We start from the raw sequence: 27,619 nt of genomic DNA, 5'->3' as shown, positions 1-27,619 counted from the left end.
TGCATGAATTTTTGTGCACCGGGCCTCTAGTAATTTTTATATTGTTCCTGGCATTCTCATCTTGTAACTTCCTTTTGAGATTTTCAATCAATCCATCCCCTTTGTGGCTTTTGTAGTTTCTTAAAGATACTTTTTTTTCATCTTGTATAGTTTTTTTCTCTCTACATTTCATATTTATAATTTTCTTATCATACCCATATATTGAAGATCTTTCTGTCCCATTTTTCTGATTTTCTGAGAAGTCTTTCCTTAAAATCACAGGCTTCTTGTTACAGGTGATCCTATCTGGCTGCTACTTAAACAAGCTCAAATGTTTTTGTCTTATGTGTTTAATGTGTTTTCTAGCACACTTTCTATTTTATTAGTTGTTTTTGTTGGTTTTTTAAAGAATTATTTAACAAATGTTTTGATCTCACTTGTATTATGTCAGGGTCTATGCTGGGGTCTAGGGTAGATAGTATAGTACTTGTTAGTTTTTAAAGTGATTTTCATATGTAATCTTTGTAGCAATCCGGTAAGGTGTTAGGCTTTTTCAATTTCTCAGTTTTGTATATGAGGAAAATTAAGCTAGAGATACTAACTTATCTGACATCATATAGTGAATAGTAGCAGAGCAGTCAATGTCATTTGAATCCAAATCCTATGGTTTCCCCACTACTGATTTTTAAAAATAACCAGTGGGGGGAAATTATCTGTCTAATCCCATTTGATGTTACATATTATAATTTGTTTATATTGCTGGGTGGATGGCATAATGGGGATGAGAGCAAATTACTGGTTTTCCTTTATTGACTAAATTTCCTAGGGTGTGTGTGTGTGTGTGTGTGTGTGTGTGTGTGTGTATATATAATTTTCGTGTTTTTACTTTTGTTAGGCGTTTGAGAACAATCTTTTTCGTGCCCCAATTTATCTTCATAAGATGCCAGAAACTGATTTCCTTATCATTCGGACAAGGCAAGGTTACTACATTCGGGAATTAGTGGATATCTTTGTGGTTGGCCAGCAGTGCCCCTTGTTTGAAGTTCCTGGGCCCAACTCCAAAAGGGCCAATACACATATTCGAGATTTTCTCCAGGTAAGAAGGAGAGGATAAGGAGGGAATCAGGATACACATAAAAGGGTATGTGTATTTGGGGGCACATCAGGAAAAATCAAAACGGGTGTAGTAGAGGGAGGGTTCCTAGTGACTGTTATTCTTTACTTTGCCACATAAAAAAAATTTGGTTTGTTGGGCAGGTTTTTATTTACCGCCTCTTCTGGAAGAGTGCAGATCGGCCAAGGCGGATCCGAATGGAAGATATAAAAAAAGCCTTTCCCTCTCATTCAGAAAGCAGCATCCGGAAGAGGCTAAAGCTCTGTGCTGACTTCAAACGCACAGGTCATCAGTTGTGACTGATTATTTGTCCTTTCTGCCTCTTTCCAAAAAAGGAATTAGGGCTTTTAGTTAAAGAATAAGCATACGGCTAATAAAATAGAAATTGATAGTCATCAAAAGGAGGAGGTAGCAGATCTTTTACTTATGGAAGCTAGGATTGCATTTTGATTTCCCTGTTAGGAAATTCAAAGTGGTGTATATCTTTCTGTTGGTGTTGTTGTTAATCATCATCTGAGGATATTTTCTCCATTGGTTTTTAGAGAGAGTAGAAGGGAGGGGGAGAGACAGAAACATTGAAGTGAAAGAGACACATCGATTGGTTGCCTCCTGCATGAGCCCCGACCAGGGCAGGGGATCGAGCTTGCAACCCAGGTATGTGTCCTTGACCAGAATCGAACCCGGGACCCTTCAGTCTGTGGGCCAATGCTCCAAACACTGAGCCAAACCATCTAGGGCGGTGGATGTCTTATATGAGATGTAGGAAACCTAGCAGTAGGGATTTTCTTGCCTAGTCATGCTAACTGTGGCTAGGCCTGGTACCTCCTAGAACATTGCCTGGTTCAGCCTTGGTTTACTATCCCTATTGCTGTCAATAAAAGGGCTTTCGGAAGTCAGAACAGTCTTATTCTCTCTGTATCTTTTCTAGGGATGGACTCAAATTGGTGGGTGCTGAAGTCTGATTTTCGTTTACCAACTGAAGAGGAGATCAGAGCTATGGTGTCTCCAGAGCAGTGCTGTGCTTATTACAGTATGATAGCTGCAGAGCAGCGACTCAAGGTGAACATCTTCCTTTTGGGTACTGCCTATGCCTGTGGGTTTTTTCAGAGATTTGAGGATGAAAACTATTTTCACTGGTTTAGAAATGATTGTTAATAAATTATTATCAGTTATTTGAAAATTCTAGCTGTATGAGGTGTATCAGTTCTGGAGAAAACTACAGTGTAGCTAAATATCGGTGGGACAGCTTAATGAAGGGACTTAGGGCAGATTGTTTTGCCTTGAAAATGGTTGCTCATCCATTGGGTGGTGACTTTAAACTCTGTTCTTTACAAGACAGGTATGTAAGCAGGGAAAGTACTTCTCAGTTGTCTTCCAGAATCTTTCCAAGTGGGCTGAGATGATGGTGCTACACATGTGGTTTAACAAAGCACAGTATAGAAGTAAATTAATAAAATGGGGGGCGGGGGAAAGAAGCACAGTATGCTTACCAGGCCAAAATATGAAAGATCTAGCTAAGGTGGGATAGTACAACTCAATCCCTCTGAGTTAATGAGCATTTCTATTTAGCTTCCTTTATGTTCTGACTAGAAGCCTGGTGCACAAATACATGCACTGGTGGGGTCCCTCAGCCTGGCTGGCGATCACAGCTGATCAAGGCCACCGGAGGTTGGCTGGGGGGAGGGACCGCAGAAGGTTCAGCCAGCCATGGGTGGTGGCCAGGGTTAGGGACCACGGGTGGTTGGCTGTGGGAGCGCACTGACCACCATGGGGCAGCTCCTGCGTTGAACGTTTGCCTCCTGGTGGTCAGTGCATGTCATGTCGACCAGTCGTTCTGTCACTTACACTTTTATATATATAGATAGCCTAAGAATGTAAAATGGTGGTAGATAGAGCAAAAACTATGCAAAATCTATTCTGTATGCAGACTGGGCTTTGGTATTCTGTACTTGGTAGTCAGTGAAACTTGTGTCTTTTAACTTACTGCTTGATTTATGGATGGATTTGTCCTCTTCCAGGATGCTGGCTATGGTGAGAAGTCCTTTTTTGCTCCAGAAGAAGAAAATGAGGAAGATTTCCAGATGAAGATTGATGATGAGGTATGGCTTTACACTAATTTTTATTAGTACATCCCATTTATCCTTTTAAAAAATATATACATTTTTATTGATTTCAGAGAGGAAGGGCGAGGGAGAGAGAAACATCAGTGATGAGAGGGAATCATTGATCAGCTGGCTCCTGCACGCCCCCTACTGGGGATAGAGCCCACAACCCGGGCATGTGCCCTTGACCGGAATCAAACCCAGGACCCTTCAGTCTGCAGGCTGACTCTCTAGCCACTCAGCAAAACCAGTTAGGACTCCCATTTATCCTTTTAAAAAACAGCCTTATTGAGATATGATTGACATTGAATAAATAGCACATATTTAAAGTATATTATTTGATATGTTTTAATGTATGTTTATACCTATGAAATCTTCATCTTAGTGCCCCTTTGAAATCCTTTTCACTCTTTTCTCCACCCTCCCTATACCCTGACAATTATTAATCTACTTTCTGTCACTACAGATTAGTTTTAATTCTCTAGAATTTTAGATAAATGAAATCATATAGTATACATCCTTTTAATTGTGTTAAAATATATGTTATATAAAATTTACGATCTTAATCTAAGTGTATACAGTTCAGTAGTGTTAGTATATTTACATTGTTGTACAGCCAATCTCCAGAACTCTTCATTTTTTAAAAGAATAATTTGCCGAAACCGGTTTGGCTCAGTGGATAGAGCGTCGGCCTGCGGACTGAAAGGTCCCAGGTTCGATTCCAGTCAAGGGCATGTACCTGGATTGCGGGCACATCCCCAGTGGGAGATGTGCAGGAGGCAGCCGATCGATGTTTCTCTCTCATCGATGTTTCTAACTCTCTATCTCTCTCCCTTCCTCTCTGTAAAAAATCAATAAAATATATTTAAAAAAAAAAGAAAAACCTCTGAGGGATCCGGAGGCCCCTTTAAAAAAAAAAATAAATAAATAAAAATAAAAAAAATAAAAGAATAATTTAGCCCTAACCGGTTTGGCTCAGTGGATAGAGCGTCGGCCTGTGGACTGAAAGGTCCCAGGTTCGATTCTGGTCAAGGGCATGTACCTTGGTTGCGGGCACATCCCCAGTGGGAGGTGTGCAGGAGGCAGCTGATCGATGTTTCTCTCTCATCGATGTTTCTAACTCTCTCTCTCTCTCCCTTCCTCTCTGTATAATATATTTTAAAAATATATTTAAAAAAATATATTTAAAATAAAGAATAATTTAGATTTTGAGAGAGAGGAAGGGGGAGAGAAACATTGATGTGAGAGCACATCAATCAGCTGCCAGCTGCACACTCCCTACCAGGGATCCAGCCCACAACCAGGGCATGTGCCCTTGACCTAGAATGAAACTGGCAACCTCCTGGTACATGGGACAGTGCCCAACTAACTGAGCCAAACTGCCTAAGGTGAACTCTTCATCTTGTAAAACTGAAACTCTAGTATCCATTAAACAATAACTTCCCAGTCCTCCCTTCTCCAGCCCTGGCAACCACTATTGTACTTTCTGTCTCTGAATGTTACTACTTTTGGTACTTCACCTAAGTGGAATCATACAGTTTTGGTTTTTATGTGACTGTTTATTTTCTGTAGCATAATATCCTCAAGATTTGTCTGTGTCAGAATTTTCTTTCTTTTTAAGGCTAAATATTTCATTGTATGTATATGCTACATTTTGTTTCTTTATCCATCGATGGACAGGTGTTTCCATCTTTTGGCTATTGTGAATAGTTCTGCTATGAACATGGGTGTGCAGATATCTGTTCAAAACCTACTTTGAATTCTTTTGCATATATACTCAGAAGTGGGATTACTAGATCATATGGTAGTTCCATTTTTGTTTTTCAAAGCAGCTGCACCATTTTACGTTCCTATCAATGGTATGTAAGAGTTTCAGTTATTTCACACTTTTGCCAGCACTTGTTACTGTGTTTTTTGTTTTTTTTTTATAGTAGCCATCCTATTGGGTGTGAGGTGGTATCTCGTTGGTTTTTTAAGATATATTTTTATTGATTTCAGAGAGGAAGGGAGAGGGAGAGAGAGAGAGAAACATCAGTGATGAGAGAGAAACATTGATTGGCTGCCTCCTGCACACCCCACATTGGGAATCGAGCACAAAACCTGGGCATATGCCCCGATTGGGGATCAAACCAAGATTTCCTGGTACATAGGTCGATGCTCAACCACTGACCCCTGCCGACTGCCTCCTTGGGATTTTGATTTATATTTCTCTAATGAATAGTGATGTTGAGCATCTTTTCATGTGCTTGTTGGCCTTTTGTATGTCTTTCGAGAAGTGTCTATTCACATCCTTAGCCCATGGGTTAAGGGTTGTTTGAATTGGGTTGTTTGTTTTTTGTTGTTGAGTGTAGTTTTTTTTTTTAAATTGATCTTTAGAGAGAGTGCCAGGGTTGGGGGGGAGAGAGAGAGCGCGAAAAAAAACATTGGTTGGTCATCTCCCATACTCGCCTACACTGGGAGTCAAACTCACAACCTGGGTATGTGCCCTGATCAGGAATTGAACTGTGACTTTTCAGTATATGGAGTGACACTCCCACCAACTGAGCCACACCAGCCAGGACTAGGAGGGTCCCCCCCCCCAGTATATTTTATTGAGTTTTTCCAGAGAGGAAGAGGGATAGAGTTAGAAACATTAATGAGAGAGAAACATCGATCAGCTGCTTTCTGCACACCCCCTCCTGGGCATGTGCCCACAACCAAGGTACATGCCCCTGACCAGAATCGAACCTGGGATCCTTCAGTCCACAGGCCGACACTGTCCACTGAGCCAAACCGGTTAGGGCAGGACTAGTTCTTTATATGTTCCTGGATATTAACCTTGTATTAGATGTGATACACAAATATTTTCTTTCATTCTATAGGTTGCCTTTTCACTCTGTTGTGTCCTTTGATGCAGAGATGTTTTTAATTTTGATATAGTCAAATTTATCTAATTTTATTTTTGTTCAGCATCCAAGAAATAATTGCCAAATCCAGTGTAATGAATTATTCTCCCTGTTTTCTTCTTAAGAGTTTTATGCTCTTAGTTCTTATGTTTAGGTGTTTGATTCTTTTTTTTTTTTTTTAATCCTCACCCAAGGATATTTTTTCATTGATTTTTAAAGAGGGAAAGACAGAAATATTGATGTGAGAGAAACACATAGATTGGTTGCCTCCTGCACGTGCCCTTGACCGGAATCGTACCCGGGACCCTTCAGCCCACAGGCCACTGAGCCAAACTGGCTAGGGCTGATTCATTTTTTTAAATGTTTTTATTGATTTCATAGAGGAAGGGACAGAGAGAGAGAGAGCTAGAGACGTCAATTATGAGGGAGAATCATTGAGAGAGAGAGAGAGAAATGTGGATTTATTGTTCTACATATTTATGCATTCTTTGGTTGATTCTTGTATATGCCCTGACCAGAGATCGAACCCACAACCTTGGTGTATTGGGACAGTGTTCCAGCCGACTTAGCTACCTGGAAAGGGCCTGTAGCTCTTTTAATTGTCGTAACAGTGTCTTATGAAGAGCAGAAGTCCAATTTGTCTGTCTTCTCTGTTGCTCTTAGGTTTGGTGTTATATCTGAGAAAGATCATAAAGATTTTATCTTATGTTTTCTTCTAAAAGTTTTACTGTTTTATATCTTAATGTTTGAATTAGTTTTGTGTAGGTAGGGTACATGGGATAGATTAAGGTTATTTTTTGCATGTAAATGCATGTCCAATAAATCTAGCACATGTTAAAAAGTTGAATAATCTTTTAAAACAAAAATTTCATCATACTGCTTTCTTGCTCAAAGACATTCTTTGGGGCCTTTTTCTTTCAGGAAGAAGTGCTTAACATGATTTACAAGGATTTATATGACTTGTGCTCTGTATATAACTCTAACCTCCTCTCATCTCCAGTAACATTACCCATCTTGTACTCTAAGCTGCAAACATACTAAAACTCAATCAGTTCCATAAATTTCTTTCTGTTGGCTTCTAGGTTTTTGTAACTGCTGTTGCCTATGCCAGGAATATTTTTCTCTCCACTCTTCTACCATTTGACTTTCATATACAAATTACATTCTCTTGGAAGCTTTCCCTAACTCTTGCTCCTATTCTCACCCTTCATTTAGATTGGATCATCAACCTTCCCTTCTTTATGTACATACTAGAGGCATGGTGCATGAATTCGTGCACCAGTGGGGTCCCTTGGCCTGGCCTGCGTGATTGGGCTGAAACTGGCTCTCCAACATCCCTGAGGGGTTCCAGATTGCGAGAGGTCACAGGCCAGGCCAAGGGACCCCACTAGTGCATGATCGGGGCAGGGGAGGGACGTGGGAGGTTGGCCAGCTGGGGAGGGACTGTGGGAGGGCTCCAGGGCATGTCCGGCCTGTCTCACTCAGTCCTGATCCGCTGGACCCCAGCAGCAAGCTAACGTACCAGTAGGAGCTTCTGTCCCCTGGTGCTCAGTGCACGTCATAGCAACTGGTCGAATGTCTGCCCCCTGGTGGTCAGTGTACATCATAGCAAGCAGTTGAGTGGCCTTAGTATATCATTAGCATATTACTCTTTGGTTGAATGGTCAACTGGACACTTAGCATATTAGGCTTTTATTATATAGGATAATACTTTTCTTTCCTATCATAGCTCTGATCATTCAATGTTGAATTTGGTTGGTTGACTGTCTCTTCCTCACTAATAAGAGGTTCATGAAAAAATATTGCTGGCATGTGGTAGATATTCAATTAATAACTGAGGGAACGATTGTAGATGAGGTGATTCAATGAATAAAGAAGCATTGATGTGCTATGCCTTTGAGTTTGGAGTGAAAAAATGACTGGATGTCTAAGAGTTTCAGAAATTAAGGATTCTATTGAATAGCCTTCAAAATTGAATCATGAATAGAGAATTGGCCACTTTCCAGCTAATCATGTACTCTGACTGACCTGTGTAGACAAGCACATTCCACTAGTCTTAATTCCCTGATTGTTTTGTGGGGTTGGTAAACACTATTTAGAGTCCTAGGAGAGGACAGGCCTTTTTTAAAATATATTTTTATTGATTTCAGAGAGGAAGGGAGAGGGAGAGAGAGAGAGAAACATCAATGATGAGAGAATCATTGATTGGCTGCCTCCTCCATGCTCCCTACTAGGCATTGAGCCCACAACCGGGGCATGTGCCCTTGACCAGAATTGAACCCGGGACCCTTCAGTCTGCAGGTTGACACTCTATCCACTGAGCCAAACCGGCTAGGGCAAGGACAGGCCTTTTTGACTGAAACAGTGGCAGAGGTGGAATGGACTTTGGTTTAGTGCTGCTGGGGTTGGGGCTGGTGCTTTGTAAAGCATACTTATCATTTGATTATAAGATTATATAGGTCATTCTGAAGCCATTTGAGCAATTGGACAATCAAATAAAATCACCAGTCTAACTTACGTCTTTGTACATCATGAAGGGGTGTGGGTAACAGTGTCTGAAAACTCTCAGTTAAGCCCAAGAGATATGGTGCTAAAGGGTATCACTGTTCCACATATTCCTCCTCACACTGTTTGAGATCTTGAACTCTATTTAATAACATGTTTTAAGTACCATAGGAAAGAAGAAAAAGCTGAGTACTGGGTAACTTTATGTAACTATTGTACTTTGATGACAGTTTAAGCAAGCATCAAATTGTACATTATTGTAATCATTCCAACCATCTAAGTATGGTTAGATGTGGAGCAAAAGTTCCTGTAGCCTTTAGGATCTTTTTCTATACCTCAGGTTCGCACTGCTCCTTGGAACACCACAAGGGCCTTCATTGCTGCCATGAAGGGCAAGTGTCTCTTGGAGGTGACTGGGGTGGCAGATCCCACAGGGTGTGGTGAAGGATTTTCCTATGTGAAGATTCCAAACAAACCAACACAACAGAAGGTGAGACTGAATTTCTAGAAGGCGAAAATTAGGGGAGAAAGAAATGGAGGTTAAATAGTGGAGATGAATGGGATGGAGGATCTGAAAAGCAATTATGTTGACAGGATGAACTTAGATCCTATTATAAGGAGTTAAACTTACTTGGATTCTTACCTGTTCTGTTCTGTTTTTGAGGTAGGATGATAAAGAGCCTCAGCCAGTGAAGAAAACAGTGACAGGAACAGATGCAGACCTCCGTCGCCTCTCTTTGAAAAATGCCAAGCAACTTCTACGTAAATTTGGCGTGCCTGAGGAAGAGGTGGGTGTGGAAGAGGAAACTTAAATGCTCCTAGGGACTTTGTATAAAGAGGGAGAAGCTAGGAGGCAGATGTAAGGAACAATCTGAAGAATTTTGTGGGGTAGCTTGTAGCAGACTGGATCTTGGATACTTTTTCAGGAGTTAACTTTCCCAGAGCTTTCTGTTTAACCTGTAAATTTTTTTGTCTACCTCTCTCACTGTGCCTTGATTTGTTCTATGAGATCTCTGAATGATTTGTATGTGTATGTGTGTGTGTGTGTGTGTGTGTATCTCCTGTAGATTAAAAAGTTGTCCCGCTGGGAAGTAATTGATGTGGTGCGCACAATGTCAACAGAACAGGCCCGCTCTGGGGAAGGGCCAATGAGTAAATTTGCCCGTGGATCAAGGTTTTCTGTGGCTGAGCATCAAGAACGTTACAAAGAGGAATGTCAACGCATCTTTGACCTACAAAACAAGTATGTTGTTGTTGTGCTGCAGAAAATCCAAGCTGGGAGAGGTGGTGAGCTCCTAGACCAGGGGTGGGCAAACTTTTTGACTCGAGTGCCACAATGGGTTCTTAAACTGGACCGGAGGGCCGGAACAAAAGCATGGATGGAGTGTTTGTGTGAACTAATATAAATTCAAAGTAAACATCATTACATAAAAGGGTACGGTCTTTTTTTTTTTTTTTTAGTTTTATTCATTTCAAACGGGCCGGATCCGGCCCGAGGGCCGTAGTTTGCCCACGGCTGTCCTAGACACTATTTTATAATGAATAGGAGGTCACCTGGTAATGTGACTTAGGTAGTCAGTGTCTGAGATTTCAGTGTGGTATCTGTTCATAATACTGCTAGAATACTTCCTTCAAACCAACTTGGCAAAGATTTTGAATAGCAAGACATGCTAGGTTTGAGCGTTGGTTCCATGGCAACTTTTGTGGTCTACTTGGACCTGGCAAACACCACAATGGTGATAAGGGACAGTTGTGTTTTTGTCTGAAGGCTTACTGGTGAGGATGTTAATGCCCTATTAAAAATGGGCAATGTGCTAATTTGTTTCTCAGGCTTTCTCCAGCAATTCTGAATATGAAATGCTGTACTACTTCATATTTCAAACTTGCCTTATTGACTAAATGTCTAGGAAAATTTTTTAAAAATATGTTTTTATTGATTTTTAGGGAGAGAGAGGAAGGGAGAGGGATAGAGAGACAGAAACATCAATGAGAGAGAAACATCATCGATTGACTGCCCTCCTGCACACCTCTTACTGGAGATTGAGCCCACAACCCGGGCAATGTGCCCTGACAGGGAATCAAACCAGCGACCTCTTGATTCATGGGTCAATGCTCAACCACTAAACCATACTGGCCAGGCTAGAAAAATTTTGTAAAGCTTTTTTGGTAGGGTCCCCTGAATTAGTGGATTTTGAGTATTTCTTTTTAAAGTTGATTTTCCAATTTCCTACTCTTGCCTAAACTGTATATGTTCAGCTTTTTCTACACTTTTATATTTTCCCTTGTCTTTAACATTTTTTTCTCTTTTTAGGGTATTGTCATCAACTGAAGTCTTATCAACTGATACAGATAGCAGCTCAGCTGAAGACAGTGACTTTGAAGAAATGGGGAAGAATATAGAGAACATGTTGCAGAATAAGAAAACCAGCTCTCAGCTGTCACGTGAACGGGAGGAGCAGGAGCGGAAGGAACTACAGAGGATGCTACTGGGTGAGAGTAGTGGCTTCACAGACAGACAAAAAGAGAAGGATTGAAAAAGTATAAATAACTTAAGACTAATAAGTGAGGCAAAACCAGAGGCAGAAATAGCAGGGGATGAGTGTAGAAAAGCCTGTAGATGAGGTAGATAGCACTGAAAATTGGTCTCTAGGTTTGTCTGTAGGGCACAAATTGAAGAGATACTGCCAGTCTATTAACTGCTTCTGTATGTGCCAGACCTAGTCAAGCCAGGGCTATGTCCATCAAGTGAGCTTTCTGGGCATTCATCCTAGAGGGTAAGAGTTTTTAATACAGAATCATGGATGAATTTGGGGGGTTGTTCTTGAACCCTCAGAAATTACATGTAAAATTCTGTGCAAATGTGCCTTTTCTGAGAAGATCCATGAATATCAGAAGATTCTGAAACAAGTTCTAGAATCTAAAAAGGGTTTAAAATAACCAATCAAAAATTGCAGAAAATGAGCCTGGGGATGATCAAAGCCTGAACTGGTTTGGGATATGGATACTAGAATGAGAAGAGAAGAACCAGGGTGACCTTAAAATTTCACTCTAGGCTTGCTAGAAAGATGGTGGTACCATTGATTAAAGTAGTAAATAACAAAGAAAGAAGTAGTATTAAGAAGGAAAGGTGTAATGTGTGGAATTAGAGATCCCCATGACACTTCCCAGTATGGATTTCAAGCAGGCAGTTGAAAACTTGCATGTAGATACTGAGAGAGAGGGTTAAGACTGAGGATGTAGTTCATTGAAATCCTTTCAGGACTTTGTACTTTAAAAAATGGAAACATTGGCAATGGTAAAATGAAGTCAGGAAAGGACATGTCAGTATATTTGAGGGCTGGTGGGAACTTTTATACTTTCTGTAGAACCATAGTTTTGTGGCATGTTGAGCTTCGAGGTTTTCTCTCAACCCCAAGAAAATGGACATTTGAGTGGTAGGGGGAATGTGTGGAAATCTTTTTCTGCCTTGCAGCAGCAGGTTCGGCAGCAGCAGGAAACAATCACAGAGATGATGATACAGCTTCTGTGACTAGCCTTAACTCTTCTGCCACTGGCCGTTGTCTCAAGATTTATCGCACATTTCGAGATGAAGAGGGGAAAGAATATGTTCGCTGTGAGACGGTCCGAAAGCCAGCTGTCATAGATGCCTATGTGCGCATACGGACTACAAAAGATGAAGAGTTCATGTGAGTTTATCTCACCACTTTCCACTTTGATTAAGAATGATAATGGTGGGAGATGGGAGTGAGGGTGAGTGCTTGATTTTTAGTGATAGGATTCTGTGTAGTTGTCCCTGGAAGTCCACTAATAGGAACCATCTTGCCTTTTAGATCTTTGGGTTCGAGTAGTGCCAAATCACAGGGAGAATTCAAAATTTGCCACAAAACGAACACATATTTTCAGTTCTACCTGAGTACTTTGCATTTTGGTTAGTTGGTTGGCTGGCAGAAATCTTAGGGATTACTCTCATTCTGAGAGAGGTGCCACTCTGCAACTAAAAGGCTGATGAGTGGGGGAGATGGGAATGCCAGGTGACCTCTTTTATTTTAGTATGGATGGATTACTTTAGTTTGGAGATGTTTAGCTATTAGAACAGTCTGCTTGGTTTAGGTTTGCTTATGGTCCTATGATTTTTTTTACACCCCCTTTCCTGTTATTTAGTCGAAAATTTGCCCTTTTTGATGAACAGCATCGAGAAGAGATGCGAAAAGAACGGCGGAGGATTCAAGAGCAGCTGAGGCGGCTTAAGCGGAACCAGGAGAAGGAGAAGCTTAAGGGTCCTCCTGAGAAAAAGCCAAAAAAGTTGAAGGAGCGTCCTGACCTAAAAGTAAGTATAATGTGGTATGATTATAATTAACAAAACAAAGAAAGAAAGCATACTTTTCCCCCTACCTTTTGGATCCTCCCTTACTGGGAAGGCAGTATTGTTGAAAGCTAGTCTGAATTGACATGGTTACTTGGGTGTTTTCAGTACTAGTATGATTGGTACCAAAACCACCAGACCTAATCAGTGCCATTGGGTGTCATTTCATACCTCATCCATTGGAAATATTTTCTAGGAGTTGAAATAGGTTTGGTGAAGAAAAAAAAAAGAAATAGGTTTGGTGGATTTTTTAAAAATATTTTTTAATTGATTTTAGAGAGGGAGAGAGAGAAACGTCAATGATGAGAGAGAACCATGGATTGGCTGCTTCCTGCACACCCCCGACCGGAGATCGAGCCTGCAACCTGGGCATGGGACCCTTTAGTCTGCAGGCTGACGCTCTATCCACTGAGCCAAACTGGCTAGGGCAGCCGTGGGCAAACTACGGCCCGCCGGCCGGATCCGGCCCGTTTGAAATGAATAAAACTAAAAAAAAAAAAAAGACCGTACCCTTTTATGTAATGATGTTTACTTTGAATTTATATTAGTTCACACAAACACTCCATCCATGCTTTTGTTCCGGCCCTCTGGTCCAGTTTAAGAACCCATTGTGGCCCTCGAGTCAAAAAGTTTGCCCACCCCTGGGCTAGGGCAAGATTTTTTAACGTGTATTTATGTACATATGAGCATTTATACACACACACATCTTGTTTTTAAATTATATATATTAAAAGAAGCAACAGAAATAAATAAAAAAAACATATTGCTTTGCATAACTTAGGTAGGATTCTAGATATTACTATGCAGTTTAATTGTAATATTTACCATAAAATGAGGCAACTGTGATACAGTGGAAAGAACCGTGGACTTGCATACAGAAGATCTAGATTCAAGTCTGGTTGCCATCTAATAGCTCTGTGATCTTAACCTTTTCAAACCTGTTTTTTCTTCTATAAAATACCTATCTCACAGTACTGTTGTACTAAGTGATATAATACATGGGAAGCACTTTATAAACTAAAATTTTCAACAAGTTTAAACTGCTGTTAACCTGAGGTCATTAAAGTATTTTAATGTATGTGATCTTATGTAAATATGATACAGCATTGACCCCATTTCACAGATGAATATGCGGTCAGTTCCAAAACAGATGGGAATATGCCCATGCTGGCTGCCTGTGTTGCCGAGTGCAGCCTTGGGCTTCCAACAGACTTTCTTCTGTACATTTACTATTTTCATAGTTTATAACTTAAGTTGGGAGTGGAAATCCTCTTCGTTTTCTTTCTTGATTTTTATAGAAATGTTCTTTCTCTGTATTTTTTTAATGTGCCCTTTCCATACGTATGCACTTTTGTCCAATGCCTCTGGTTGAAGGTGTTTAACAGTTCTTTTCAAACCAAAGTTCTGATCCTGCCTTTGTCTCTCTCTTGTCTTGTATATATGTTTTTAGCAGACTTTTGTTGAACTTTATTTTTCTATGCAAAATAATTTTCATTGAAATTAAGTTAATTTTATTCCAGAAAGATCATAGGCTGACCTACCCAAATTGTATAGATTTCTTAAAGCTAACATCATGCAGCCTGCTTACCTCTGACATTGGTACTTTTCCTCCTGCAGCTGAAATGTGGGGCTTGTGGAGCCATTGGGCACATGAGGACAAACAAATTCTGCCCCCTCTATTATCAAACAAATGCTCCACCTTCCAATCCTGTTGCCATGACAGAGGAACAGGAAGAGGAGTTGGAAAAGACAGTCATTCATAATGATAATGAAGAACTTATCAAGGTTGAAGGGACCAAGATTGTTTTAGGGAAACAGCTAATTGAGAGGTAAGGGATAGGAAGTGCCACAGAGGAAATCTGTTGGGAGGTTGGTGATACTGATGGGCGGCAGGGGTGGATATGCTGAGAGCATTGGAACTGTTATGGATTTTCCTTTGTAATTGTTCCAGTATGAAAATTACAGTCTTTTGTTGCAAAGCACTTACTAAGTTCGAGCACTTGCTCTTGGGCATGTACCTAACTTTTTCTTTTTCTTTTTTTTTTTCAGTTCATCAGATTATTTATTCACTTGATTTTTATTTTTATTTTTTATTTTTTTAAATTACTTTATTGTTCAGATTATTACATTTGTTCCTCTTTTTTTTCCCCCCCATAACTCCCCTCCTCCCAGTTCCCGCCCCACCCTCCGCCCTCACTCCCCACCCACTGTCCTCATCCATAGGTGCACGATTTTTGTCCAGTCTCTTCCCGCATCTCCCACACCCCTTTCCCCCCCAGGAATAGTCCATTCCCTTTCTATGTCCCTGATTCTATTATAATCACCAGTTCATTCTGTTCATCAGATTATTTATTCACTTGATTCTTAGATTCACTTGTTGATAGATGCATATTTGTTGTTCATAATTTGTATCTTTACCTTTTTCTTCCTCTTCCTCTTCTTAAAGGATACCTTTCAGCATTTCATATAATCCTGGTTTGGTGGTGATGAACTCCTTTAGCTTTTCCTTATCTGTGAAGCTCTTTATCTGACCTTCAATTCTGAATGATATCTTTGCTGGGTAAAGTAATCTTGGTTGTAGGTTCTTGGTATTCATCACTTTGAATATTTCTTGCCACTCCCTTCTGGCCTGCATGGTTTCTGTTGAGAAATCAGCTGACATTCGTATGGGTACTCCCTTGTAGGTAATTGACTTTCTTTCTCTTGCTGCTTTTAAGATTCTCTCTTTGTCTTTTGCTCTTGGCATTTTAATTATGATGTGTCTTGGTGTGGTCCTCTTTGTATTCCTTTTGTTTGGGGTTCTCTGCGCTTCCTGGACTTGTAAGTCTATTTCTTTCACCAGGTAGGGGAAGATTTCTGTCATTATTTCTTCAAATAGGTTTTTATTTTTTTTTATTTTTTATTTTTTATTTATTTTTTTAAAATATATTTTATTGATTTTTTACAGAGAGGAAGGGAGAGAAATAGAGAGTTAGAAACATCGATGAGAGAGAAACATCGATCAGCTGCCTCCTGCACATCTCCTACTGGGGATATGCCCGCAACCCAGGTACATGCCCTTGACCGGAATCGAACCCAGGACCCTTCAGTCCGCAGGCCGACGCTCTATCCACTGAGCCAAACCGGTTTCGGCTATTTCTTCAAATAGGTTTTTAATATCTTGCTTTCTCTCTTCTTCTGGAACCCCCATAATTCGGATGTTGGTACGCTTGAAGTTGTCCCTTACACTACCTTCATATTTTTGGATTCTTTTTTCTTTTTCCGGTTGGGTGATTTTTGCTTCTTCGTATTTCAAATCTTTGACTTGATTCTTGCGATCCTCTAGTCTGCTGTTGGAACTCTGCATAATATCCTTTATTTCAGTCAGTGTATGCTTAATTTCTAGTTGGTCTTTTTTCATAACCTCGAGGGTCTCACTAAATTTATCGGCAGTCTCACTAGATTTCTTGAGGGTCTCACTAAATTTATCGGCGGTTTCTAGAAAATTCTTGAAAAACCTTAAAAGTGTGGTTTTGAACTCTATATCCAGTAGTTTGCTTTCCTCCATTTCTGTCATTTGTGACTTGCTTCTTTGTCTCTGCATTTTTTATGTTTCCCTGTGTTGATAGAGTGGCTTTCTGTGTTAGGTGTCCTATAGGGCCCAGTGGCTCAGCCTCCCCAATTACCTGAGGTGGACACTCTTGGTGCACCCCTTTGTGGGCTATGTGCACAGTCTTGTTGTAGTTAAGCCTTGATTGTTGTAGGATCACTGGGAGGAATTGACCTCCAGGCCAATTGGCTGTGAGAATCAGCTGTGTCTGCAGTGGGAGAACTTCTTAGCTGGAGACACCCTTCTGGGGCAAGACTTGCTTCAGTGGGGGCTTTGTTGCTCACTGAGTCTGCCCCCTGAGTGTGTCCCTTATGTATCTGAGGAGTTGTAATCTGGATGGTCCCACTCTGACCACTGGGTACACTGGCTCTTGGGTCTCTAAGGAGGTGCTAATTTAGCTTCTGCCTGAGGCTACCCAGCAGGAGCTATGGAGAGATTCCTCTTCTTTGTTTGGGGTTTGGAGGTGCCCAGATGAGGCCCAGCTGTGAAGCAGTGCAAGCTGCTGTGGGGCCTTGGACCTTCTTTTGGAAGTTCTGGGTCTCTCTGATTCAGCTGCAGTTTGTTAGGTAATTTTCAGGTTGTAAAGGGCCAGGCCTTTCATATGCAAAAGCCTCTGTGCACAGCTTAGGTGGGGCGGGGTCTCAGGGGATCAACAGGGCGGGGCAAGCAGCTATGGCTGCTCCCCAGTCCTACCCTAAGAGGCCCCGCGTCTCAGTGTCCTGGTAATCGCTGCACCTCTGAGAGAAAGCTGCCCTTGAGTTCCAACCGATGCCAGACAGTCCAGTTTCTCCCCTTATGAGTCTGGGTCCCCAGAGACTCACCCGGAACTGGAGTTCAGAGCAGTCGGGAGTTTGAGACTCCCTCCCGATTGAAAAAGACAACCGCGTCCTCAGCTGCCAGCCCTCTCCATGTGCGCCGCATCCTCAGTTGCCAGCCCTTTCGGCATGTGCCTCCGTACCTCTGCACTTTACTTCTGCACCTCCTCTGAGTCTGTGCTTTTCTCTTTCCTTCTAGTTGTAGAATTTCCACTCAGCCAGCCTTCCTGTGGTTCTTGATGATGTCCATGTTGTCATTTAGTTGTATTTTTGAAGTGGTTGTGCGAGGCAGCAATTTCCGGTGTTTACCTATGCCGCCGTCTTGGTTTCTCCCGTACCTAACTTTTCTGAGTCTCAGTTTTCTTATTTACAAAATAGAACCACCCTTTCTAGGGTAGTTATGAGATAAAAAAGAGAGAGAGTATATAAAGCACAGTGTCTGGCATATAGTAGATGCTCTTCTTATTCCACTTCCCAGGCACTCAATATTTGTAAGGTCCCTAATCTCAGAATGTTGTAATTATGGACCATCCAAAAAGTTTAAGGAGACATAAACTGTGCTTACACATACCTGTCTCTTGCCCTAAGAGAATTTAATAAAGAAGCAGAGTTTTTAAATTAAAAAATTTCCCCCAACCTTTTAGTTTAAAAATTTCAAACCTACGGAAAATTTAAAGACAACATGCTATTCCTTTAAATTTACCAACTGTCCCATTTGTTTCACCTTTATATATTTAAACTTTTGCTGAACTGTTTAGAAATAACTTGCAGGCATCATGATATTTCTCTTATAAATTCTTCAGCATAGTACATAACAACATAGGACATAATTAACATTAATTCAATAGTATCTTGCATCCAGTTCTTATTCAAATGTCCTGAGTTGTCTCAAAGTACTTTATTGCCTATCCCCAAATTCAGGATCCAGTTCCAGTTCAAACATTTAAGTATTTTGAGTCTTTCCTAATCTAGAACTGCCTTCCCCACCTTTTTTGGGTTTTATGACATTGACTTGTTTTTGAAGAGTCCAGGCCAATTGTCTCATAAAATATCCCACAATCTGGATTTGCCTGGTTGTTTTCTCATTGATTATATTCATATTAAATGTCTTTGACAAGGTTACTACATAGGTGGTATTATGTACTTAATACACCACATCAGGAAGCTCATGTTGTCAGGTTTCTGTACTATTTTAATCATCTTGTTAAAGTGGTGATCCCCAGATTTCTCTCTGATAAAGGTATGTTTTTCCCTTTGTAATGAATATGTTGGTGAATATCCTGATCCGTAACAGTCATTCTCTCAATAGTTTTGGCATCCATTGATGATCCATTATTAAATTGGGAGGGGTCTCAAAACAATGTTTTTTTTTCTAATTCTAGCATTCTTTCTACATTAAATGGCATTCTATAAAGTTTCCCCTCCTTTTTTGAGTAGAGTACTATTACAGATTCTGAAGTTTCTTTCCTTTGTAAACTTAACCTTATTATTAATTTTGATTTCCATCATCGTCCCAAATTTTACCCCTTCATACCAGATTCTGTGTCCTTTTGAAATGACCCTATAAATCTTTGATAACTTCTTTGCTTTCTGGCACAAGATGTTCTAGGATCTCCTTGAAATTTCCCTATCCCAGATCTAGAATCAGCCATTTCTGTAAAGGAGCCCTGGTTCCATTTATTGGGGAACGCTGTTTAGAAACCAAGATCTAGATGCCATTGGTACTAGGCTCTTAGTGGACAGAACTAGGAAGTATACATGTATTGTAAAGCACAATTCATAGAGATTCAAATTGTATCTTCAGATTCTTCCTCATATCCCTACATTTCATATTTGTATCTTTTATTTGGTTCCCAACATCAATATATTTATTCATTTGCTTTGTCCTAAGATACATACAAAATAGTTTGAGAATTACAATACCAATATTACTACCAACAACAAACCTGTAGAGTCAGGTGTGTTTTCTAGTTGTCCTTGGACTATATGCCACTGAAGTTGTACAGTCAGGGTATTATATTCAAAATATATTTGAATTCTTTTTTGTGTTTTTTTAATCTTTTTATTTTTAATCCTCACCCGAGGATATTTTTTCTATTGATTTTTAGAGAGAGTGGAAAGGAGGGGGAGAGACAGAGAGAAACATCAATGTGAGAGAGACATATTAATTGGTTGCCTCCTGCATGTGCCCCGACAGCGGCCGGGGATCAAGCCTGCAAACCTTTGGTCCGCAGACTGACGCTCTATCCAGTGAGCTAAACTGGCTAGGGCTAGTTCCCTTATTTTCTAAATAGGAAACTGAGGTGAAATTGTGGCTTGCCTAGTTCTTTATTATAAACTTGGAGATCCTATGAGGCCTTGCCTGATCTGAGCCTTAGATGTGGATGTCTGGCCTTTAGTTTGGCTTTTTCCTCCCCAGGCTTATTCTCAGGGACTTTGGACTGTTTCACTGTAGTTGCTTTTATCCCTGGGGACTATAAATAGGGACTGCATGCTATGAAAGTGTTATTAATTGCAGTGCAGATGAGGTTCGCAGAAAATCTCTGGTTCTCAAGTTCCCTAAACAGCAACTCCCTCCTAAGAAGAAACGGCGAGTTGGAACCACTGTTCACTGTGACTATTTGAATGTGAGTATTTGCATTGCTTTTTTCTGACCAGATGAGCTTCTCATTGATTCCCGTAGCCCTCTAAGCCATGGTCCTGACATAGATTCTGAATCCCTTTGTCCTTGCCCTGAAAATTAATGTGTACTGTTCATTATAAGACTTCCAAAACATATTTGTCCAGCTAGAAAGTATTGTATTTTAATCTATAGAAGCATTCTGATTCATTGTTTTTCCTTAGAGACCTCATAAGTCCATCCACCGGCGCCGGACAGACCCCATGGTGACACTGTCATCCATCTTGGAGTCTATCATCAACGACATGAGAGATCTTCCAAATGTGAGTTCATTGCATTCATATCTACAGTAGAGACGAAAAGGCTTTTTGTTCTGTCCATGATTTTAGATGGAGGACAGTATAGTCCTAAGTACGTGGAAATCCTAATTCTTTGGGGTATAGTGTTATTTTTTAAATTATTTTTTCTTCTCTGTCTTGTTGTTGTTAATCCTCACCTGAAGATATTTTTTCCATTGATTTTGTTTGTTTGTTTGTTTTGAGAGAGAGAGAGAGAGAGAGAGAAAACGTGAAACATCAATGTGAGAGAGGCACATTGCTTGGTTGCCTCCTGCACATGCCGCCAACTGGGGCCAGGGATTGAACCCTCAACCTTTTTGGTATAGGGGACAATGCTCTAATCAACTGAGCTACCTGGCCAGGGCTAAAAATATTTTTATTGATATTTGGGGAGAGAGAGAGAGAGAGAGAGAGAGAGAGAGAGAGAGAGAGAGAGAAACATTAATCAGCTGCCTCCTAAACGCCCTGTACCAGGGATCCAGCCTGCAACCTGGTCATATGCCCTGACACCAGGAATCAAACCAGCAAGCTTTTGGTGCATAGGACGGCACCCAACTAACTGAGCCACACTGGCCGAGGATAGGTTATAGTTTTTTGCTTCTTTCATTTTTTTTATAAAACAATTGAGTAGAGGGAACAGTCATACCTGCTTCATCTAGAAAACATCCTTTGAGAGTTGATGAACAGGTAGAGAGGTAAGATGTGAAAGAATCTTTAGGAATCTCTGGCAAGTGTTCTTTGCTTATGGTGGTGCTGGCTCTTGTTTGCACAGACTTACCCTTTCCACACTCCAGTCAATGGGAAGGTTGTAAAGGACTACTACAAAATTATTACTCGACCAATGGACTTACAGACACTTCGTGAAAATGTGCGTAAACGCCTCTACCCATCTCGGGAAGAGTTCAGAGAGCATTTGGAGCTCATTGTGAAAAATAGTACAACCTACAATGGTAAGAATCATCTGTTCTTTGATTGAAGAGGTCACCTTTCAGATCCTCATAAGTTCAGACTATATAGGACTGATGAAAGGGTCCTAAAATATATTAGTGCATTTTGCAGTTTTGAAAATCCGATAGTACACATTTTAGTCATTTAATATATACTTCACCCTTGAACAACCTGGGTTTCAATTGTGTGGGTCCATTTATATATGATTTAAAAAATATATATATATATATATATATATTTATTGATTTCAGAGAAGAAGGGAGAGGGAGAGAGAGAAACATCAATGATGAGAGGGAATCATTGATTGGCTGCCTCCTGCATGTTGGATCGAGCCCGCAACCCAGGCATGTGCCCTTGAGTGGAATCGAACCTGGCAGGGACCCTTTGGTCCACAGGCGAATGCTCTATCCACTGAACCAAACCAGCCAGGGCTATATATGATTTTTGAATTGACCTTCACAGTTCAAACCCACATTGTTCAATGGTCAACTGGTAGTGGGAATCTGAATATGCAGAGAGCCAACTTAAATTATACATGAATTTTCTACTGTGTGAGTCGTCAGTGCCATTAACCTCTGCGTTGTTCAAGGGTCAACTGTATATTGCTTCTTTTTATTACCACTTTTTAATGTATCCTCTGGAGAATTTGGAGTCTATCTGTTGAAATGAAACTATTACATGGGGAGCACTAGGAGTTTAAGAAGTGGGCCTAGGTAAAAAGAAGGGAGAAACATTCAGTGTGGATGGAACCTGTGCAGAGTATGTGCATGTGACATATTTGCTGTGTGTGAATCTTTGATTTGGTCTACAAATCTATTACAGGGGATGTTATATGTCCACTTTGCTTAAAAGCTGGAAAGGCAAGGAGGAAGAAATCTTTCTGAGTCTTTTTAAAGGGGGGAAAAACAATACAGCTTCTGTATGTGGAGGGTAAACTTTTTTGGTTCCCATTGTGTCCTTGAGCACAGATTCATATAGGGGTTAAGAGTACAGGTAACATATGAGTCATGGCTCTGACTCTTACAAATTGAGTCACCTTAGATAAATTATCTTAACTGCTCATAGCCTCCTCAGTTTTGTCATCTAAATATGGGGCAGTGGTGTCTTATTTTCCCATTATTCTCTTTTGGGGGAGGAGGGCTTGAAAATTTTTATTTAACTTCAGCAAATATTGGGAATAGAAAAATGAACTCTGCAGAATCTCACAAATAAATTTTTCCGATCTCCACTAGCAAATGTTATCCTCTGATGACTAAGCAATGATCATGCTATGAACAGTCACTGTAATTATAAGGAGTACTGAAATAGATCCCATTATTCTTAGTGAACATGTCATTAAACATTTGTTGAATGCATAAATGAATGAATGCTAAATTAATTAGAAAAGAGCTGAGGTTTAGGCTCTGGGGAACACTTACACAAAAGAATAGACAGGGAAAGATAAGAAAATAAGTACTGAAAGGAAGTAGTCAGAATTATTAGTCTAGATGAAAATGTTTTTAACTATCCTTGTGAGCTTAAATTAGGGTAGCCATAAGCAGGGAGTGTAGGAAATGGTTTCTGAAGCTCTTGTTATGGATATCAGGGAAACTAAAGTAATATTCTGAGATGAGATAGAGATTCTTTTATGAGAAAGGCTTTGTTTGGATTAGCCATATGTTGGGAGGACATCACAAACCATGAGTTCTGCAAACAAAAATTACAGTGGCAAATTCTATATGCTAAGTATGGGAAGATTTTAAATCCTGTATTGATCTCCTCAGCCATCCTTAAACATATTATCGTTCTCCATCCTTAGTATCATTTTCAAAGCATTAAAGACAGCAGTATCAATAGTTGTACTACTATGTGTGGATATACACAAACTAGAGGCCCGGTGCACAAAAATTTGTGCACTCGGGGGGGAGGGGGAGGGGGGGGTCCCTCAGCTCGGCCTGTGCCCTCTCGCAGTCTGGGACCCATCGGGAGATAACGACCTGCTGGCTTAGGCCTGCTCCCGGGTGGCAGAGGGCAGGCCCAATCCCTAGTTGCAGCCCCTGGTCGGGCTCAGAGCAGGGCTAATTGGGGAATTGGGGCGCCGCCCTGTCATGCACAGAGCAGGGCGGATTGGGAGGTTGCGATGCCGCCCTCAGTCACGCTCAGGGTAGGGCTGATTGGGGGGTTGGGGCACCGCCCCCTGTCACACTCAAGGCAGGGTTGATGGGGAGGTTGCGGCGCCACCCCCTGTCACGCACAGAGCAGGGCCAATCAGGGGGTTGGGGCGCTGCCCCCTGTCATGCACAGAGCAGGGCCAATCAGGGTTGGGGAGCTCCCTCCTGTCATGCACAGAGCAGGGTCAATCAGAGGGTTGGGGAGCTCCCCCCTGTCACGCACAGAGCAGGGCCCATCGGGGTTGAGGCGCTCCCCCCTGTCACTCAGAGAGTAGGGCCGATAGGGGAGTTGGGGCACCGCCCCCTGTCACACACAGAGCAGGGCCCATCAGGGGGTTGGGGCGCTGCCCTCTATCACCCACGGAGCAGGGCCGATCAGGGGGTTGGGGTGCCGCCACTCTCACACTCAGGGCAGGGCTGATGGGGAGGTTATGGCTCTACCCTGTCACACACAGAGCAGGGCCTGTGGGGGGGGGGAGGGGGGGTTGGGGCACCGCACCCTGTCACACACAGAGCCGCAGGGTGATCAGAGGTTGGGGAGCTCCCCCGTATCAGGCACAGAGCAGGGCTGATCAGGAGGTTGGGGCGCCTTCCCCTGTCACGAACAGAGCAGGGCGGATAGGGAGGTTGTGGCCCCACCCCCTGTCACACACAGCTGCAGGGCGATCAGGGGGTTTGGGCGCTGCCCCCTGTCACGCTGATCCCGGTGCCGGGAGACCTCTCGGCTCTGTTGATCACGGTGCTGGGAGGCATATTACCCTTTTACTATATAGGATAGAGGCCTGGTGCATGGGTGGGGCTGGCTGGTTTGCCCTGCAGGGTGTTCTGGATTAGGGCAGCGGTCCCCTCTGGGGTGCCTGGCCAGCCTGGGTGAGGGGATGATGGCTGTTTGCAGCTGGTCACACACCCTTCAGGGTGGGGGTCCCCACTGGGGTGCCTGGCCAGCCTGGGTGAGGGGCTGAGGGCTGTTTGCAGCTGGTCACACACCCTTCAGGGTTGGGGTCCCCACTGGGGTGCCTGGCCAGTCTGGGTGAGGGGCTGAGGGCTGTTTTCAGGCTTGCCGGTGATGGAAGCTCCCAACTTCTCCTTTTTTTCTTTTCTTTTTTTTTTTTTAATTCTGGGCCAGCTTTAGCTCTGAGGCTCCAGCTCTTAGTCCTCCGCTGCTGAAAGTAGGTAATGGAAACAGTGTATAACTCCAGCTCTGACTCCAGCTCTGAGATCCCAGCTTGCTGAAAGCTGGTTTCTGGGGTTTTTTTTAGCTTCTTTATTTGTTAAAATGTTTCAAACTCTAGGCTCCAAGGCCGGCAAGGCAGGCGGGGAATGTTGGAATCCTCCCTCACTGAAGCAAGCAAGCAAGCCTCATGTTAGTTTCAAGCTGCCTGGCTGCCGGCTGCCATCTTGGCTGACAGTTAATTTGCATATCTCCCTGATTAGCCAGTGGGAAGGGTAGCAGTCATACGCCAATTACCATGTTTCTCTTTTATTAGATTAGATAAGGAAGAGAGTTAAAATTAGTTTGTTCATTTGTTGTGTGTCTACCATTTGTTAGGCACTAAAAATGAAGATAAGACTGGTTTATGTGTGTAGCCCAGCAGCTAGTCTGGTGCCTGGCACATATTTGGTGCTTAAGTAAATGTGGCAAACATCTGGAGAAGTGTTGGCAGCTCTTACCTCCCATTTAAAAAAAATATTTTTATTGATTTCCAGAGAAGGGATAGGGAGAGAGAGATAGAAACATCAGTGAAGAGAGAGAATCATTGATCGGCTGTCTGCTGCACAACCCCTACTGGGGATCGAGCCTGCAACCCCGGGCATGTGTCCTGACCGGGAATCGAACCGTGACCTCTGGTTCATAGGTTGAGGCTCAACCATTGAGGCACACTGGCTGGGCTTGCCTCCCCCATTTTTAACAGTTTCATTTCTTCTTGTTGCTCTACAATTTAGGGCCAAAGCACTCATTGACCCAGATCTCTCAATCCATGCTGGATCTCTGTGATGAAAAGCTCAAAGAGGTAAGACATTTAAAATGAGAGAAAGGCAGTGGAATTAGAAGGTGGTGGGTAGCAGGGTTGAGGAAGTAGGGAATGCAACAGAAGAAAGAGTAAAGATATGTAGGAGTAGCAGATCTTTAGTATGTTAGAGTTTGGAAGGGAACTTAGAAATTATATAGTTCAATTCCTTTTGTAGATGGAAAAACTGAGGTTCATAGAAGGAAATGACTTGTCCTGGGCATCATGACTTTTAAATAGTAGAGCTAGGATTAAAATCTATAACCCACATGTCTCTTTAGAAAGGGCCAAGGAAAGTGATTTTCCAGGAAGTCATCTGGAGTTAAGAGGCTGTATTTTGGCAGGGAGGAATTTTAATTTTTAAAAGGTAATCTATATTCCATCTTCTTACCTAAAAAAATACGGTACCTTACAAGCTTATAAAAACGCAATAATGATATAATGATGTTAATACCGAAGTAGATACTTCATAAAAGGATAATCAAATGGCCAGTAAACAAGAAAAGATTCTCAACTTGATTGATTATTGGGGAAGTGCAAATTTAAACCATGATTAGATACCACTACATACCCACCAGAAAGGCTAAAATTTTAAAAAGACTTAAAAAAAAAAGATTGTTAGTGAGGATTAGTGTTAGTGAGGATGTGGAACAATTGGTACATAAACTTTTTCCCAGTAAAGTATGAAATGAATTTCATTTAGATTTCCTTATACAGAAGTCATTAATCAACAGTAATGTGTTAGCGTGATTGTAAAATCTAACTTGGTGAAGGTGTTTCTATTATGGAAGCAAAGGTTTTGATGCCCAGGGATGTATATTTTGGTGAATAGAGTAGAATACAGAATACCTAAAGGAGTGGTTGGTACATCCTGTTTGATCCTTTTACTAGAATGTCATTTATCTTGACTTTTTGCTTGAAACTGAATAATCGAAAATTCTTAGACGTTTTTCGGCAACAGCAATAGACAACCTAACTTTAAATTATCCTTAATTTTCTGTGGTGATCATACCTCATGGAAACCTTTGCTTTGTTTCATGTCAGAAAGAAGACAAATTGGCTCGTTTAGAGAAAGCTATCAATCCCTTGTTGGATGATGATGACCAAGTGGCATTTTCTTTTATTCTGGATAATATTGTCACCCAGAAAATGATGGCAGTTCCAGATGTAAGTGGTCTCTGTACTAAACATTGTGAAGATAGTACAGGGGAAAGGAAAGGATAATAGGGTATACATGTGTATATATGTCGGGGAGTCTGGTGGAGGGTGGTGTTTGTCAATTCAAACTGCATATAAATGTCAAAACTGACTTTTTTGCTGTATGTGTGCATTATCATTAAAATTAAAGAGGCCAGGAAACTGTGGACATAAAGAGGTTGTTTCTTCCTATTGTTTACATTCAGTATTTGAATGTTCCTAAATAGCCCTGGAGAGAAATTAATATGCCAGCCAATGGAAGCTTTGGAAATAGAGTTGCTTCTTGAAAAATGACAGTTTGATAATTACCCAGTGTTTGTTGTCTTTTGTTTCATTTTTTTGTCTTTTGCAACTTTATGACAGAGGTACTGTGTTAATTCAATGCACCATTTTGTTATAAGGATCCTGCCTAGGAATTCTGATCTAAGTTTCCTTTTGTGTTCCTATATGTGTAATGCAATAAAACTTCTGGATGGGACTAGGGAATAAGAAATTTTGAGTATGGAGCAGCGGTTCTTACTCTTTCAGAGCATAGAAACCCTTAAAGGAATACAAGAACACCTTAAGTTACATACAGAGTTTTGTGTGGTTATGATGTGTCTTTCTGGGAAAAGGGTCATTAGTTTTGGTCAGAGTCTCAGGAATATCTGTGTCCCAATGAAGGTTGAGAATCTTTAGTATAAACAGTGGTTTTTATTTAATTTCTCATGCTTTCTTTTTGCTAGTCTTGGCCATTTCATCACCCAGTTAATAAGAAGTTTGTTCCAGATTATTATAAAGTGATTGTCAGTCCAATGGATTTAGAGACTATACGTAAGGTGAGTGACTTGTTCTAATATGTGTTTTTGGAATCAATTAACTTTGTGTATCTAAGTGTCTGATTCTTTTAATCACAGAATATCTCCAAGCACAAGTATCAGAGTCGAGAGAGCTTTCTAGATGATGTCAACCTTATCCTTGCTAACAGTGTTAAGTACAATGGTGGGTATGTCTCCTTGTTTTTCT

The 27,619-nt window shown here is 41.3% G+C and overlaps 1 protein-coding gene across 8 annotated transcripts in view; it reads left to right on the top strand.

Moving 5' to 3' along the window:
• TAF1 (TATA-box binding protein associated factor 1) overlaps positions 1-27,619 on the top strand; it is a 163,445-nt gene that overhangs the window by 15,186 nt on the left and 120,640 nt on the right. For all 8 annotated transcript variants that reach the window (XR_004966850.1, XM_036304323.1, XM_036304326.1 and 5 more), the window contains exons 15-32: positions 875-1,075; positions 1,237-1,378; positions 2,022-2,152; positions 3,112-3,192; positions 8,926-9,075; positions 9,254-9,373; positions 9,653-9,828; positions 10,897-11,075; positions 12,058-12,271; positions 12,747-12,912; positions 14,566-14,777; positions 19,871-19,979; positions 20,197-20,295; positions 21,083-21,260; positions 25,353-25,420; positions 26,462-26,584; positions 27,340-27,432; positions 27,511-27,595. Coding sequence is in view for 7 of the 8 variants with exons in the window: in XM_036304323.1 (XP_036160216.1) it covers positions 875-1,075; positions 1,237-1,378; positions 2,022-2,152; positions 3,112-3,192; positions 8,926-9,075; positions 9,254-9,373; positions 9,653-9,828; positions 10,897-11,075; positions 12,058-12,271; positions 12,747-12,912; positions 14,566-14,777; positions 19,871-19,979; positions 20,197-20,295; positions 21,083-21,260; positions 25,353-25,420; positions 26,462-26,584; positions 27,340-27,432; positions 27,511-27,595 (2,527 nt within the window). In the remaining variant the exon portion in view is untranslated. The remainder of the gene's footprint in view (positions 1-874; positions 1,076-1,236; positions 1,379-2,021; positions 2,153-3,111; positions 3,193-8,925; positions 9,076-9,253; positions 9,374-9,652; positions 9,829-10,896; positions 11,076-12,057; positions 12,272-12,746; positions 12,913-14,565; positions 14,778-19,870; positions 19,980-20,196; positions 20,296-21,082; positions 21,261-25,352; positions 25,421-26,461; positions 26,585-27,339; positions 27,433-27,510; positions 27,596-27,619) is intronic.

This window comes from Myotis myotis, unplaced genomic scaffold, assembly GCF_014108235.1.
Source record: "Myotis myotis isolate mMyoMyo1 unplaced genomic scaffold, mMyoMyo1.p scaffold_m19_p_4, whole genome shotgun sequence".
In the NCBI taxonomy this organism is placed as follows: domain Eukaryota; kingdom Metazoa; phylum Chordata; class Mammalia; order Chiroptera; family Vespertilionidae; genus Myotis; species Myotis myotis.
Note: the sequence above shows the minus strand (reverse complement) of the source record. Positions and strands in the feature narration are given on the sequence as shown.